General features: G+C 48.6%; 1 protein-coding gene across 2 annotated transcripts in view; it reads right to left on the bottom strand.

Moving 5' to 3' along the window:
- daam2 (dishevelled associated activator of morphogenesis 2) overlaps window positions 1–16,095 on the bottom strand; it is a 355,177-nt gene that overhangs the window by 120,141 nt on the left and 218,941 nt on the right. For both annotated transcript variants that reach the window (XM_078212233.1, XM_078212234.1), the window contains exons 10-13: window positions 10,971–11,088; window positions 6,090–6,228; window positions 2,542–2,600; window positions 1,081–1,271 (exon numbers count right to left, since the gene is read on the bottom strand). In XM_078212233.1, the coding sequence (XP_078068359.1) occupies window positions 1,081–1,271; window positions 2,542–2,600; window positions 6,090–6,228; window positions 10,971–11,088 (507 nt within the window). The remainder of the gene's footprint in view (window positions 1–1,080; window positions 1,272–2,541; window positions 2,601–6,089; window positions 6,229–10,970; window positions 11,089–16,095) is intronic.

Here is a 16,095-nt window from a genome sequence, read left to right as displayed (position 1 = left end):
CAGTCATCGTTATGTTAGAGGGCAACTATTTTTTCTCACTGTGAATCATAGAATCCCTACAGTGCAGAAGGAGGCCGCTTGGCCCATCGAGTCTGCACCGACCACAATACCACCCAGGCCCTTTTCCCCGAACCCCACCTCTTCACCCTGCTGGTCCCCATGACACAAAAGGTCAATTTAGCATGACCAATCCACCTAACCTGCACAGGAAACTGGAACACCCGGAGGAAACCCACGCAGACATGGGGAGAACGTGCAAACTCCACAAGACGGTGATCCGAGGCCAGGATTGAACCCGGGTCCCCGGCTCTGTGAGGCAGCAGTGCTAACCACTGTGCTGCCCCCTGCCAACGCAAGATGGCCATGTAAGATGGCCGCCGATGTGCATGCATGCATGTTCTGCGCATGCCCAGAAATGCTGTCAAAGGCGTCATGCCGGCGGTACAATGTAACAGGGACCCAGCCGACATCAATTTTGACACAAAATCCCCTACCCCACCCCTCAACCCACTGTCCCCCACCATCCCCCCCCAACATTCCACATGAGAATGGATGTTATTTTTCTCAATAGTTTGGGGGAAGTATTGTGTTATTCTGCAAAGGAGGCTGTGTCTCTGTGTGTCTATCTTGAAATCTCGGTGGTTCAATTAAGCTGGGGAAAGGTTAATAGAGACAACTTGCCTCTCCTTATAACTCAAACTATCAGACCCGGTATCATCCTAGTAAATCTTTATTGCACTCTTTGAGTGAGTAAAGCGGGATCAGGCTATTGAGTTGATGATCAGCCACAATCATAATGAATGGCAGAGCACGCTCGAAGGGCTGAATGGCCTCCTCCTGCTCCTGAATGGCCTATATGTGTCTATGTAAAGTGTTTTAGGATGTCCTGTGGTTGGGTATGTGCGAAACATTCTACCATTAAGGATGGCAATTTAAAACTAGGTCATCTTGACGACAATTTGTAACAACTCCCCTTGTATCGCTTCAGGGAAAAGCATTTCCCCTTCAAACATGGCACCTCTGTCATCTCAAAGTTGCCTGAACTGATAATGGCGGGAAGGGAGGCGGGAGGAGTCTTACCGAGTTTGCCAGTTCGTTCAGACGGGTGGAGAGTTCGATCACTTGATCCCTCGCCTGCCGCAACTCGACCGACTCTTTCTGGAGCTTGTCCTTCATCTTATTGAGCGTTTTCATCATGTCGTCCTTCTCCTGGGTCTTGGTCTCGCACTCCCTCTCCTTCTTCTCCAGTCTCGCCAATAATTCCACGTGTTCTGGCCGCGACAGACACAATCAGATTACCGCGTGTGTGTGAGCCAGTTCACAGCACAGTCCCCCATGGCCAATGCTTGTATACACACTCAGGATATGAGAACGCTCTCAAAAAACCCAGGATGAGAGAAATGGGAATCTCCCGCACACTGGAGTAGAATTTTCATCCAATGGAATAAATCATCCGCCATTTGTGGACCCGTTCAATTATCATTCCATTGAAATGAACTGGAGGGACAATATAGTGGCTGAGTCTCCTGGGATTACAGATTAATCTCCAAGACCGACAGCTCAAAGGGGGAAAAAAGTCACAGAGGCTTCATAATAATTGTACTTGAGATTTTTCTTCCATTTCTTTGAACATTCATTAGTTATAAAAATATTGGAATGAGGATAAAAAGGCCACTTAATTTTTTTAAATTCATTCGTGGGACACGGGCGTCGCTGGCTGGCCAGCATTTATTGCCCATCCCTAGTTGCCTGAGGGCAGTTAAGAGTCAACTGCATTGCTGTGGCTCTGGAGTCACTTGTAGGCCAGGCCAGGTAAGGACGGCAGATTTCCTTTTCTAAAGGACATTAGTGAACCAGATGGGTTTTTCCGACAATCAACAATGGTTTCATGGTCATCTGTAGATTCTTAATTCCAGATGTTTTTTATTGAATTCAAATTCCACCATCTGCCTTGGCAGGATTGATGACTGTCGATTGTCGGAAAATCCATCTGGTTCACTAATGTCCTTTAGGGAAGGAAATCTGCTGTCCTTACCCTGGTCTGGCCTACATGTGACTCCAGAGCCACAGCAATGTGGTTGGCTCTTAACTGCCCTCAGGCAACTAGGGATAGGTAATAACTACTGGCCATCCAATGACGCCCATGTCCCAGGGTAAATGTGTAGGGTTAGAGGGATTGTTACTGGTGCAGGTTTAATGGGCCAAATGGTTTCCTTCTGCATTGTCGGTGTTCCATGGGAGGAATTTTCCCGTCCCGCCTGCCATGGGAATCGTAGCGGGCGGGGGGGAGGACCATGCAAAGGTTCGTTGGCATCGGGCGGGATTTTCCGGTTTTGGAGCGAGCTTGGCTGGAACATCCCACCCTCTGATTCTTCTTGGATTCTATGTTAAGAAAACAATCAGGATAAAGCCCTCGAAGAGGCCCTGGCTGGGATAACCGAGCTTGAATCATGACGCAGAATCCTGGCCTTCAGCACCGCGATGCGGAACAACATTGTCAGCAATAATCGCATGAAGCTTCTGTCTCCATTGCAAACCTACCTCTCCTGAACTTCTCTGCTTGATCTTTCCACTGCTTCACTTCATTCTCATTCACCAACCTGAAGACAGGAGGAGATTTTGACATTCACTGGGCTACTTAGTACATCATTCAAGAGCTGCAGCGTCCACTATAGTAATACCCTCATGGAACCAAACTGTTTGGTTAGCAGGCAGGGAGAGAGCAAGGGAGAAGGGAATGAGAATAGGCACACTGAACAGCAGTTTGGATTGGCAAGTTCCATTAGAAAGAAGAAACAATCACATTGCTAATTGCATCAATTAAGATTAGTTATACACAGGGGAAGGGCATTGACTGCATGTACTTGAGCACATATAAAGAGATACTGACGCAGAGTTTGGGCCATGTGGGGGAGGGTTACAGAGTGTGGGCCGTGTGAGGGGGGGTTACAGAGTGTGGGCCGTGTGAGGGGGGGTTACAGAGTATGGGCTGTGTGGGGGGGGGGTTACAGAGTGTGGGCCGTGTGGGGGGGTGGGTTACAGAGTGTGGGCCGTGTGAGGGGGGGTTACAGAGTATGGGCCGTGTGAGGGGGGTTACAGAGTGTGGGCCATGTGAGGGAGGTTACAGAGTGTGGGAGGTGTGAGGGGGGGTTGGAGTGTGGGCCATGTGAGGGAGGTTACAGAGTGTGGGCCGTGTGAGGGAGGTTACAGAGTGTGGGCCATGTGAGGGAGGTTACAGAGTGTGGGAGGTGTGAGGGGGGTTACAGAGTGTAGGCCGTGTGAGGGGGGTTACAGAGTGTGGGCCGTGTGAGGGGGGTTACAGAGTGTGGGAGGTGTGAGGGGGGGTTAGAGTGTGGGCCGTGTGAGGGGGGGTTACAGAGTATGGGCCGTGTGAGGGGGGTTACAGAGTGTGGGCCATGTGAGGGAGGTTACAGAGTGTGGGAGGTGTGAGGGGGGGTTGGAGTGTGGGCCGTGTGAGGGGGGTTACAGAGTGTGGGCCGTGTGAGGGGGGTTACAGAGTGTGGGCCGTGTGAGGGGGGTTACAGAGTGTGGGAGGTGTGAGGGGGGTTACAGAGTGTAGGCCGTGTGAGGGGGGTTACAGAGTGTGGGCCGTGTGAGGGGGGTTACAGAGTGTGGGAGGTGTGAGGGGGGGTTAGAGTGTGGGCCGTGTGAGGGGGGTTACAGAGTGTGGGCCGTGTGAGGGGGGGTTACAGAGTGTGGGAGGTGTGAGGGGGGGTTAGAGTGTGGGCCGTGTGAGGGGGGTTACAGAGTGTGGGCCATGTGAGGGGGGTTACAGAGTGTGGGCCGTGTGAGGGGGGTTACAGAGTGTGGGCCGTGTGAGGGGGGTTACAGAGTGTGGGAGGTGTGAGGGGGGTTACAGAGTGTAGGCCGTGTGAGGGGGGTTACAGAGTGTGCGCCGTGTGAGGGGGGTTACAGAGTGTGGGAGGTGTGAGGGGGGGTTAGAGTGTGGGCCGTGTGAGGGGGGTTACAGAGTGTGGGCCGTGTGAGGGGGGGTTACAGAGTGTGGGAGGTGTGAGGGGGGGTTAGAGTGTGGGCCGTGTGAGGGGGGTTACAGAGTGTGGGCCATGTGAGGGAGGTTACAGAGTGTGGGAGGTGTGAGGGGGGGTTACAGAGTGTGGGAGGTGTGAGGGGGGTTACAGAGTGTGGGAGGTGTGAGGGGGGGTTAGAGTGTGGGCCATGTGAGGGAGGTTACAGAGTGTGGGCCATGTGAGGGAGGTTACAGAGTGTGGGAGGTGTGAGGGGGGGTTAGAGTGTGGGCCGTGTGAGGGGGGGTTACAGAGTGTGGGAGGTGTGAGGGGGGTTACAGAGTGTGGGCCATGTGAGGGAGGTTACAGAGTGTGGGAGGTGTGAGGGAGGTTACAGAGTGTGGGAGGTGTGAGGGGGGGTTAGAGTGTGGGCCATGTGAGGGAGGTTACAGAGTGTGGGCCATGTGAGGGAGGTTACAGAGTGTGGGAGGTGTGAGGGGGGGTTAGAGTGTGGGCCGTGTGAGGGGGGTTACAGAGTGTGGGAGGTGTGAGGGGGGTTACAGAGTGTGGACTGTGTGAGGGGGGGGTTACAGAGTGTGGGCTGTGTGGGGGGGTGGTTACAGAGTGTGGGCCGTGTGAGGGGGGTTACAGAGTGTGGGAGGTGTGAGGGGGGTTACAGAGTGTGGACTGTGTGAGGGGGGGGTTACAGAGTGTGGGCCGTGTGAGGGCGGGTTACAGAGTGTGGGCCGTTTGAGGGGGGGGGTTACAGAGTGTGGGCCGTGTGAGGGGGGTTACAGAGTGTGGGCCGTGTGAGGGGGGTTACAGAGTGTGGGAGGTGTGAGGGGGGGTTACAGAGTGTGGGAGGTGTGAGGGGGGGTTAGAGTGTGGGAGGTGTGAGGGGGGGTTACAGAGTGTGGGAGGTGTGAGGGGGGGTTACAAAGTGTGGGAGGTGTGAGGGGGGGTTACAGAGTGTGGGAGGTGTGAGGGGGGGTTACAGAGTGTGGGAGGTGTGAGGGGGGGTTACAGAGTGTGGGAGGTGTGAGGGGGGGTTACAGAGTGTGGGAGGTGTGAGGGGGGGTTACAGAGTGTGGGAGGTGTGAGGGGGGTTACAGAGTGTGGGAGGTGTGAGGGGGGGGGAGGTTGCAGAGTTGGGCTGTGTGAGGGGGTTATATAGCTGTAACACTTCAATCTGGGAGGGGGAGGGACCATGCCAGTTGTCAGCCCTAGACTCTGCATTGTTGGCGGGTCCTTTAATTATGGACATGGTCGCTGACATGGTCTGCCCTGATTCACATCCAGACATCATAGAATTATAGAATCCCTAGAGTGCAACAGGCCATTCAGCCCATCGAGCCTGCACTGACAACAATCCCAGCCAGGCCCTATCCCCGTAACCCCACGTATTTACCCTGCTAATCCCCCGACACTAACGGGTAATTTATGGCCAATCCACCGAATGTCGTTCAGACTGTGGGAGGAAACCGGAGCACCCGGAGGAAACCCACGCAGACACGGGGAGAACGTGCGAACTCCACACAGACAATGACCCAAGGCCGGAATTGAACCCGGGTCCCTGGCGCTGTGAGGCAGCAGTGCTAACCACCGTGTGCCACTGTGCCGCCATCCTCGCGGGCATCCATCAGGAGAAACCGATTCCGGGGAATTTGACAAGGGGAATGTCGGGGGAGGTGACCAATAGTGTTGTTAAAGAGTTATTAAAAGGCTTCCTCAAGAAGGGGAAAGATGCAGAAAGGGAAAAGAGGAAGGGGATTGCCGGGTTTAGGGCCAAGGCAGCTGAAGGAATGACTGAGAGTGTTGGGAACTTCGGATGCATGAATGAAAGGACACAAGAGTTCTCGGAAGATGGTCGGAGGAGGTGACAGACTTCGGGTGGGATGAGGCCCTGACATGAATTGAATAACAAGGATGACATTTTAAAATTCCAGCCACAATGGGTCAGTGAGTACAGGGTCCTGGGACCTTTACTTGCCAGAGGTAAGGCACTCTGTTTAATTGGTACCACACACACACATAGAGGGAGTCTCATCCAACCACAGCTACACACTAACTCATTGGTGTCAATGAGTCTCACGCAATGCTCACATCCGGATGATGTTCTTCACGTTGAAATTCTCCAATGGTGCGACGTCAGGGTCTTCCCCCTTTTCATCCTGCAGCACAATTTGCTGCAGTATCCTGTCCAGGAGCTGCCAGTGCTGGCTGTTGGTTCCGTTCCTCTTCCCTGAGGAGCATTTCAGAATTAAGAAGTTAGAAATGTTGACAGATGAATGTCCGCCAAACACTAAGACACAGTAACATAAGTAAGAAGGACTGGTACCAATGCTTTGCTCAACAATTCCGTCTCACAGTGAACGCTGGGACTACCAAGTAAATCACATGGTGAGGGAGCTCAGAACAAGGGGGGCATAACCTTAAAATTAGGGCCATTCTTGGGGGAATGTTAGGAACTATCTCACCCCACCAAAAGTTGTGGAAATCTGAATTTGCATCCCTGTCCTTACCACATCCCGTCCCCCATGCAGGTGAAGCATATTCAGGGGAGGTGATGGTTAAGTGGTATTATTGCTAGACTATTAATCCAGAAACTGAGCTAACATTCTGGGGACCCAGGTTCGAATCCCACCACAGCAAATGGTGGAATTTTAATTCAATCAAAATATCTGAAATTAAGAATCTACTGATGGCCATGAAACCATTGTCAATTGTTGTTAAAATCCATCTCGTTCACTGATGTCCTTTCGGGAAGGAAATCTGCCGACCTTACCCGGTCTGGCCTACACGTGATTCCAGAGCCACTCTTAACTCTGAAATGGCCTAGCAAGCCACTCAGTAAGGGCAACTGGGGATGGGCAATAAATGCTGGCCAGCCAACAACACCCATGTCCCGCGAATGAATTAAAAAAAAGTTATTTCATACAGAGAGTGATGCTACCGTTCACTTTGACTCCGGCTGCTGGACTGCCTGGGAGAGCCTGCGCTCAGCTCCAGGATTCGCACGCTTCGGGCTGATTGGCTGAATGGGTCACATGACACTAGAAGCCCAACACCTTACAGGGGATAGCCCCGACAGCAAGGTTGTTCAAGGATATGAAGCCAAGGCAAGTAAATGGAGTTCAGAAAAAGGTCGCCCATGAAGCGCAGAGCCAGGCCGGAATGGCTGAATAGTTGATTGCTGTTCCTCTGTTCCGTGAAAACATTCTGTCTGTTCTTTGGTACCCTGGAACCGATATCTCATCAATCTATCATGTGCATTATCAGTGGTTCTCCATCCAGCCCCCACATCCCCACCATGTTGTATGATTTGTACAAATCGGCAGCCAAGACTGGGGGGGGGGGGGGGGGGGGGGGGCGGGGGAGGCGGGGGGGGGGGTGGCTGACAAAAGAATTGAAACCTGAGGATAACACAGCAGCATCTGATACCCTTGGATGGAGAAAGTGAGGCCTAGGCTGGCAGTCACGGTGAGCTCATATTTCTATCGGGATGTACATCTGTTGAATGCGTTTTATGCTCACTGCGATTGGCTAAGTGCCCCCGAGGGCATTCCATCAAACAGAACTTGACAAACATGTCCAGCCATCCATCGGAAAATGGAGAACCGGAAAATACTTCACAGAAAACAGAGATGGGTAACCTGGGAGCGTTTACTGAATGTGGCCTGTGTCAGGACGTTCAGTGAACAACAGCGGAGGTGAGGGGTCACTAACCCATGGCGACCCTTTCTCTTGCCTGGCAATAACAGTTAAACATGATTCTCCTGAGATGCCTCCAATTCCCTCCGAGGGCAGAGACTAGAGATAACGGCTGTATTTTAGATCCTATACCACTGCCCACCACATACCCCTCCCGCCTCTCCCCCCCTCTCCCGCCAGCAACTCCCTGTTTTTTAATTAATTCATGGGAATGGCATCGTTGGCTGGGCACAGCATTTATTGCCCATCTCTAGTTGCCCTTGTTCAGATGGCATTTGCAAGTCAACCACTCTAGAGTCACATGTAGTCCAGACCAAGTAAGGACGGCAGATTTCCTTCCCTAAAGGACATTAGTGAACCAGATAGAATCATAGAATCTAACAGTGCAGAAGGAGGCCATTCAGCCCATCGAGTGTGCACCAACCGCAATCCCATCCAGGCCCTCTCCCCATAACCCCATGCATTTACCCGAGCTCGACCCCCTGACACGACGGGGCAATTTAGCATGGCCAATCCACCTAACCCACTCATCTTTGGAGTGCGGGAGGAAACCGGAGCACCCGGAGGAAATCCCCACAGACACGGGGAGAATGTGCAAACTCCGCACAGACAGTGACCCAAGCCGGGAATCGAACCCATGTCCCTGGCGCTGTGAGGCCTCAGTGCTAACCACTGTGCCACCGTGCCGCCCATGGGTGTTTCCGACAATCAACAATGGTTTCATAGTCATCAGATAATTTGTAATTCCAGATTCTTTTCATTGAATTTAAATTCTACCATTTGTTATGGCAGGATTCGAACCCGGGTCCTCAGAACATTAGCTGAGTTTCTGGATTAATAGACCAGCGAAAATACCAGTAGGCCATCGTTTCCCCTGGGTGTTGTAGGGCCAACAGAATCACCTCTCTTTACCTTGATGGAGTCTCATTTTGGAAGCCAGATGCCTGCAGATTCTTTGTGTTAAATCCACTGAGATAAACTTTCCAGTTGTCCCTATAGTTCAAGGTTAAATAGCCAAGTGTGGCCAAGTGGCCAACCGTTATTCCCCGTCTGCTTACAAGGGAAGATTTGAGTGGGGCACTGGGGATGGAACTCCAGCCTCGATCTTACAGAACTTCAGCAAGAGTCATCAGCTTCAGGAATAGAGGGCAGCCTACCAGATTGACACATCATTCGACAGATACACACTGGTGTCGAAGTATGTTATCATACTTCCTCACAAAGCATGACTGTCCGACCCTCCCTCTTCCCATCCTTTGTAGCTATGATTGTGTAAAATTTGTAAATCTGGAACATGAAGCCAATTTAGTTGTGACCATGACAACTATAATCTGGTTCACTCCTGTCCTTTAGGGAAGGAAATCTGCCGTCCTTACCTGGTCTGGCCTACATGTGACTCCAGAGCCACAGCAATGTGGTTGACTCTCAACTGCCCTTAGACAACTGGGAATGGGCAATAAATGCTGGCCAGCCAGCCAGCGACGCCCATGTCCCACAAATGAATTTAAAAAAAATTAAAACCTATCTGGTCCACTAATGTCCCTTCGGGGAAGGAAATTTGCTATCCTTACCTGGTCTGGCCTACATGTGATTCCAGACCCACAGACCCAATGTGGTTGACTCTGAACTGTCCCTATGAAATGGTCCAGCAAACCACTCTGTTCAAGGGCAATTAAGGATGGGCAACAATTGCTGACTCAGCCAGCGATGCCCACATCCCCATGAAAGTGTGAAGGAAGCGAAAATAAAATTCAAACTTTCAGTTGGCCGTGTTAGTCCTGAATAGCCAACTGAGTTGCTGTTCAAACATGGAGATCAAATGTTAAGGGTAAGTATACAGTTAAAGGCAGGACCCTGAACAGCACTGACGTACAGAGTGATCTTAGGGTTCAAGTCCACAACTCCCTGAAAGAGGCCTCTCAAGTAGATAGGGTGGTAAAGGAGGCGTATGGCATGCTTTTTTTAATGAGCTATAAGGAGAGACTGGACAAACTAGGATTGTTTTCTCTGGAGCAGCGGAGGCTGAGGGGAGACCTGATAGAAGTCAAAAGAGAAAACGCTGGAAAATTTCAGCAGGTCTGGCAGCATCTGTAAGGATCCTTCCAGATGCTGCCAGATCTGCTGAGATTTTCCAGCGTTTTCTCTTTTGGTTTCAGATTCCAGCATCCACAATAATTTGCTTTTATCCTGATTGAAGTCTATAAAATTGAGAGGCAGAGATAGGGTGGACAGTCAGAATCTTTTCCCCAGAGTTGAAATGTCTAATACTAGGGCGCATGCATGTTTAAAGTTTTTTAAAGTTTATTTATTACATTAACACAAAGTTTTTTAAAGTTTATTTATTACATTAACACTGCAATGAAGTTACTATGAAATTCCCCTAGTCGCCACACTCCGGCGCCTGTTCGGGTCAATGCACCTAACCAGCACGTCTTTCAGAATGTGGGAGGAAACCGGAGCACCCGGAGGAAACCCACGCAGACATGGGGAGAACATGCAGACTCCACACAGACAGTGACCCAAGCTGGGATTTGAACCCGGGTCCCTGGCGCTGTGAAGCAGCAGTGCTAACCACTGTGCTACCGTGCCATACCGCACCGTACCCTGAAGGTGAGAGGGGAAAGTTCAAAGGAGATGTGAGGGGCAAGTTTTTTACACAGAGAGCGTAATGTGCTGCCAGGGGTGGTGGTGGAGGCAGATACGATAGGGGTGTTTAAGGGGCTTTTAGATAAGCACATGAATACGCAAGGAATAGAGGGATATGGGCCAAGGGCAGGCAGGAGGGATTAGTTTAATTTTGCGTCATGTTCGGCACAACATCGTGGGCCGAAGGGCCTGTTCCTGTGCTGTACTGTTCTGTGTTCTATGTACGGTGGCATACTGGTTAACACTGCTGACTCACAGTGCCAGGGACCCGGGATTGATTCCCGGCTCGGGTCACTGCGCGGAGTCTGTACATTCCCCCCGTGTCCACGTGGGTTTCCTCCAGGTGTTCCGGTTTCCTCCCACAGTTCGAAAGACGTGCTGGTTAGGTGCTAAATTCTCCCTCCGTGTACCCAAACAGGCGCCGGAATGTGGCGACTAGAGGATTTTCACAGTAACTTCATTGCAGTGTTAATGTAAGCCTACTTGTGACACTAATAAATAAACTTTAGTGAGCACTGGGGTAAGGGACTCATGGCCTGACTTGAATCAACTCTGACCCATCACAAATCATCCGAGGAGAGAATGATATTACAATGGAAATATAGTGGTAATGAGAACTGTACTCACAGGGCATTTGGAGGCAGTGCTGGAGGACAGATACCAAATGTGGGTAGGCGTCTGTGTGACTCAGCTTCTTCCGAATCAAGTCAAACATCTGACTCGTGCTCCTGGTGTCAATATGCGCCTGGAAAGCAGGAAGGTTAAGTCACATTTCAGTATGCTGCAATGTACATGGATAATCATTACATCTTATAGCAACTATCAGAAAGCAACAAGCATCTTAACAACATTAACTTCCATTTTTATAATGCTTTTAACATAGTAAGGTGCCCCAAGTTGTTTTACAACAATGTCAGTGTAATGACTTCAGTCAGGCCATTGAGGTTGGCCTATTGGAGTATGAGCTCCTTGATTAAGGATCCAATTGATGGGCCAATCAGGGAGTCTTTGTCTTGTACTTAACCGGGCATGTCAGTTCCTCTGCCACCCCCGGATGTAGACTGCGAACTGCTAGCACTCTGTGTACTGCTGTTAGAGTCTGTAAATAAAGGGATTTTGGTGAAGGGGCTTCTGCCTCCGAAGACTTATTACAGTTATCAAAAAATATCTGACGCAGAGCCACATTAGGTTTTAAGACAGGTAACCAAGGGATTCTTTAAAGAGGTGGGTGGTAAGGTTCATCCAAAATGAGGAGAGGGAGGTCGGGAATGGAGAAATTTAGGGAAGGAATTCCATAGTTTAGGGACTAGGTAGATGAAGGCACAACCACCAAGGGGGAAGCGATTGAAATAGGGTTTGGTCAAGAGGCCCGAACTGGAGGAGTGCAGGTATCCCAGAGGGTTGTGGGATTGGATGAGATTACAGAGATGGCGGGGAGAAATGAGGCCAAGGAGGGATTCGGAAACAAGGTTGAGAATTTTAAGATTCAGGCATTGCAGAGCCGGAGATAAAGTACCAAAAAAACCCATAAATCCCCCAACAAAATTTGGTATGTCATGTTGTAACTTTACAGAACCATAGTTAGACCGCACTTGGAATATAATGTTCAGTTCTGGTCGCCACACTACCAGAAGGATGTGGAAGCTTTGGAGTGGGTACAGAAAAGATTTACCAGGATGTTGCCTGGTTTGGAGGGCATTAGCTATGAGGAAAGGTTGGAGAAATTTGTTCTCACTGGGACGATGGATGTTGAGAGGCGACCTGATAGAAGTCTACAATATTATGAGGGGCACGGACAGTGGATAGTCAGAAGCTTTTTCCCAGTGCGAAAGAGTCAATTACTAGGGGGCACAGGTTTAAGGTGCGAGGGGCAAGGTTTAAGGGAGATGTACGAGGCAAGTTTTTTTACACAGAGGGTGGTGGGTACCTGAAAGTCGCTGCCGGGGGAGGTAGTGGAAGCGAATACGATAGTGACTTTTAAGGGGCGTCTTGACAAATACATGAACAGGATGGGATCTGTTTCAGGCTGTGAGGGATAGAAACAGGGAAAAAGAGAAATCCTTAGGTGGTATGGATTCCTTGAGGGTGGCATGGTGGCACAGTGGTTAGCACTGCTGCCTCACAGCGCCAAGGACCCGGGTTCGATTCCCGGTTTGGGTCACTGTCTGTGTGGAGTCTGCATGTTCTTCCCGTGTCTGTGTGGGTTTCCTCCGGGTGCTCCAGTTTCCTCCCACAGTCTGAAAGACGTGCAGGTTAGGTGCATTGGCCATGCTAAATTCTCCCTTAGTGTACCTGAACAGGTGCCGGAGTGTGGCGACTAGGGGATTTCCACAGTAACTTCATTGCAGTGTTAACTTGTGACTAATAAACTTTAACTGGTAACGGTAAAGGAAATCTCATGGCAGATAATACAAATAGTCTACCTCAGGCTCAAAAGAAAACACATCAAGATGGAAGAGGAATAAAAAACCTAAGAGATTTTCACTGAAGTAAAGTAGGATACACAAAGTCACTGTGTTGGTGGTTTAAGAAAAGCACTAGGAACAAAGATGTGGTAAAACAGGATAAGCCTGTGAGTTTGTTAAAAGTGGTAAAGGGAAACCTAGTTGAAGCTGAAGAGGTGCAAAAGAATATGGAGCCTAGTCAGGGATTGGTCAATAAGAAAGTGCCAGATCTCTTTAAAGAATTTACTTGAGTGGGTAATGTTTACTCGTGCACCAGGAGGAGTAGGTAAAGAAGTTAACATTTTAAGAGATACGGGAGCAAGTCAACGTTTGATGGGTTTTTTTATTCATTCGTGGGACATGGGCATCGCTGGCTGGCCAGCATTTAGCTCCCATTTCTAGTTGTCTGAAGGCAGTTGAGAGTCAACCACATGCTGAGGCTCTGGAGTCAGGTATAGGCCAGATTAGGTAAGGACGGCAGATTTCTTTCGCTAAAGGACATCAGTGAACCAGATGGGTTTTACAAGAATCGACAATGGTTTCATGGTCATCAGTAGATTCTTAATTCCAGATTTTTTTTTTTATTGAATTCAAATTCCATCATCTGATGTGGGGGGATTCGAACCCAGGTCCCCCGAACATTGAGGTTCTGGATTAATAGTCTGGCGATAATACCACGAGGCTGTGAGATGAGGAGTTATGTAGTTTGGAAGGAGGATTGCCAGAAAAGGTGATAATATTTGGGATTCAGGGTGAGAAGAATAGGGTCCCATTATATAAGGTGAGGTTTCTAAGGTGAGGCTACTAAAAGAAATGGCGGGAGAAATAGCAAATGCACTAGTGGTAATTTACCAAAATTCGTTGGACTCTGGGGTGGTTCCCGCAGATTGGAAAACAGCAAATGTGACGTCACTGTTTAAAAAAGGAGGTAGACAAAAGGCAGGTAACTATAGGCCGGTTAGCTTAACTTCTGTAGGAGGGAAAATGCTTGAATCTATCATCAAGGAAGAAATAGCGAGACATCTGGATATAAATTGTCCCATTGGTAAGACGTAGCATGGGTTCATGAAGGGCAGGTCATGTTTGGCTAATTTGGTGGAATTCGTTGAGAACATGACATGTGCAGTGGGGAACCTGTGGATGTGGTGTATCTGGATTTCCAGAAGGCATTCGACAAGGTGCCATACCAAAGATTGCTACATAAGACAAAGGTGCACAGTGTCACGGGTAATGTATTAGCATGGATAGAGGATTGGTTAACTAACAGAAAGCAAAGAGTGGGGGTAAATGGGTGTTTTTTTGGTTGGCGATCAGTGACTAGTGGTGTGCCTCAGGGATCAGTGTTGGGACCGCAATTGTTTACAATTTACATAGATGATTTAGAGTTGGGGACCAAGTGTAGTGTGTCAAAATTCACAGATTACACTAAGATGGGTGGAAGAGCAAAGTGTGCAGAGGACGCTGAAAGTCTGCAAAGGGATATAGATAATCTAAGTGAGTGGGCGAGGGTCTGGCAGATGGAGTACAATGTTGGTAAATGTGAGGTCATCCATTTTGGTAGGAATAACAGCAAAATGGACTATTATTTAAATCGTAAAAAATTGCAGCATGCTGCTGTGCAGAGGGACCTGGGTGTCCTTGTGCAGGAATCTCAAGGAGTTGGCTTGCAGGTGCAGCAGGTAATTAAGAAGGCAAATGGAATTTTGTCCTTCATTGCTAGAGGGATGGAGTTTAAAAACAGCGAGATTATGTTGCAGCTGTATAAGGTGCTGGTGAGGCCACACCTGGAGTACTGTGTACAGTTTTGGTCTCCTTACTTGAGAAAGGATATACTGGCACTGGACGGGGTGCAGAGGAGATTCACTAGGTTGATTCCGGAGTTGAGAGGTTTGGCTTTTGAGGAGAGACTGAGTAGACTGGGGCTACACTCATTGGAATTCAGAAGAATGAGGAGAGATCTTATAGAAACATATAAGATTATGAAGGGAATAGATAAGATAGTAGCAGGGAAGTTGTTTCTACTGGCGGGTGAAACTACAACTAGGGGGCATAGCCTCAAAATAAGGGGAAGCCGATTTAGGACTAAGTTGAGGAGGAACTTCTTTACACAAAGGATTGTGAATCTATGGAATTCCCTGCCCAGTGAAGCAGTTGAGGCTACCTCATTGAATGTTTTTAAGGCAAGGACAGATAAATTTTTGAACAGTAAAGGAATTAAGGGTTATGGTGAGCGGGCGGGTAAGTGGAGCTGAGTCCACAAAAAGATCAGCCATGATCTTATTGAATGGCGGAGCAGGCTCGAGGGGCCAGATGGCCTACTCCTGCTCCTAGTTCTTATGTTCTTATGTTAAAGAGTCCAGTGAAAAGTGGTGAAGTGGTAGTAGGGGTAATAGATAAATTACCTTGACCAAGAATACAGTTTATCTTGGGGAACAAAATTGCAGGTGGGAGTGATACATTCTGCGGTTGTAAAGCCAGTGGAAAATCAAATAACTGAGTTGACAAAGGACGCATATCCTGGGATTTTTCCTGATTGTGTAGTAACAAGGTCATAAAGTCACAGATTAAGACAGGAGTAGAAATCAAAGAGTGACGATACAGAAGTTGAAGTTCAATTATCAGAAACTATTTTTGATCAGATAGTTGAAAAAGAACAAGAACAGGTGGAAGATGAAGTGAATATTCAGGAAAGTTGGCAAAGTTACAACAGAAAGATATTGAGATAAAACAGTTGTATCAAAAAGAATACATGGAGGAAGAATCTGAGTGTATACCGGAATATTATTACCTTAAAAATTATGTCTTAATGAGGAAATGGAGACTTTTACATATTCAGGGGGATGAAAAATGGGCAGAAGTTCATCAAGTGGTATTACCATTGAGTTCGATAAAAGAGGTGTTGCGAGTAGCACATGAGGTAGTAGTAGGAGATCATTTGGGAGTAAGGAAAACTCAAACTAAAATACAAAACATTTTTATTGGCCTGCCTGGACTGCATAAAGATGTGGTTGAATTTTTTCCAATAATGTCACACATGTCAGGTAATCGGGAAACCTCAAGCGGAGATAAAACCAGCACCCTTAATAACCATTCCAGCATTGGAAGAATCTTTTACAAGGGTCTTAATTGATTGTGTAGGACCCCTCCCTAAAATAAAAAGTGGGAATCAATATCTAGTGACCATAATGGATATATCTGCTAGATTTCCAGGGGCAATTCCATTACACAATATTACAGCTAAAAGGATTGTGGAGGAGTTACTTAGTTTTTTTAACTCGATATGAACTACCCACAGAAGTACAAGCAGA

This window comes from Mustelus asterias, chromosome 5 (genome assembly GCF_964213995.1).
Source record: "Mustelus asterias chromosome 5, sMusAst1.hap1.1, whole genome shotgun sequence".
In the NCBI taxonomy this organism is placed as follows: Eukaryota; Metazoa; Chordata; class Chondrichthyes; order Carcharhiniformes; family Triakidae; genus Mustelus; species Mustelus asterias.
Note: the sequence above shows the minus strand (reverse complement) of the source record. Positions and strands in the feature narration are given on the sequence as shown.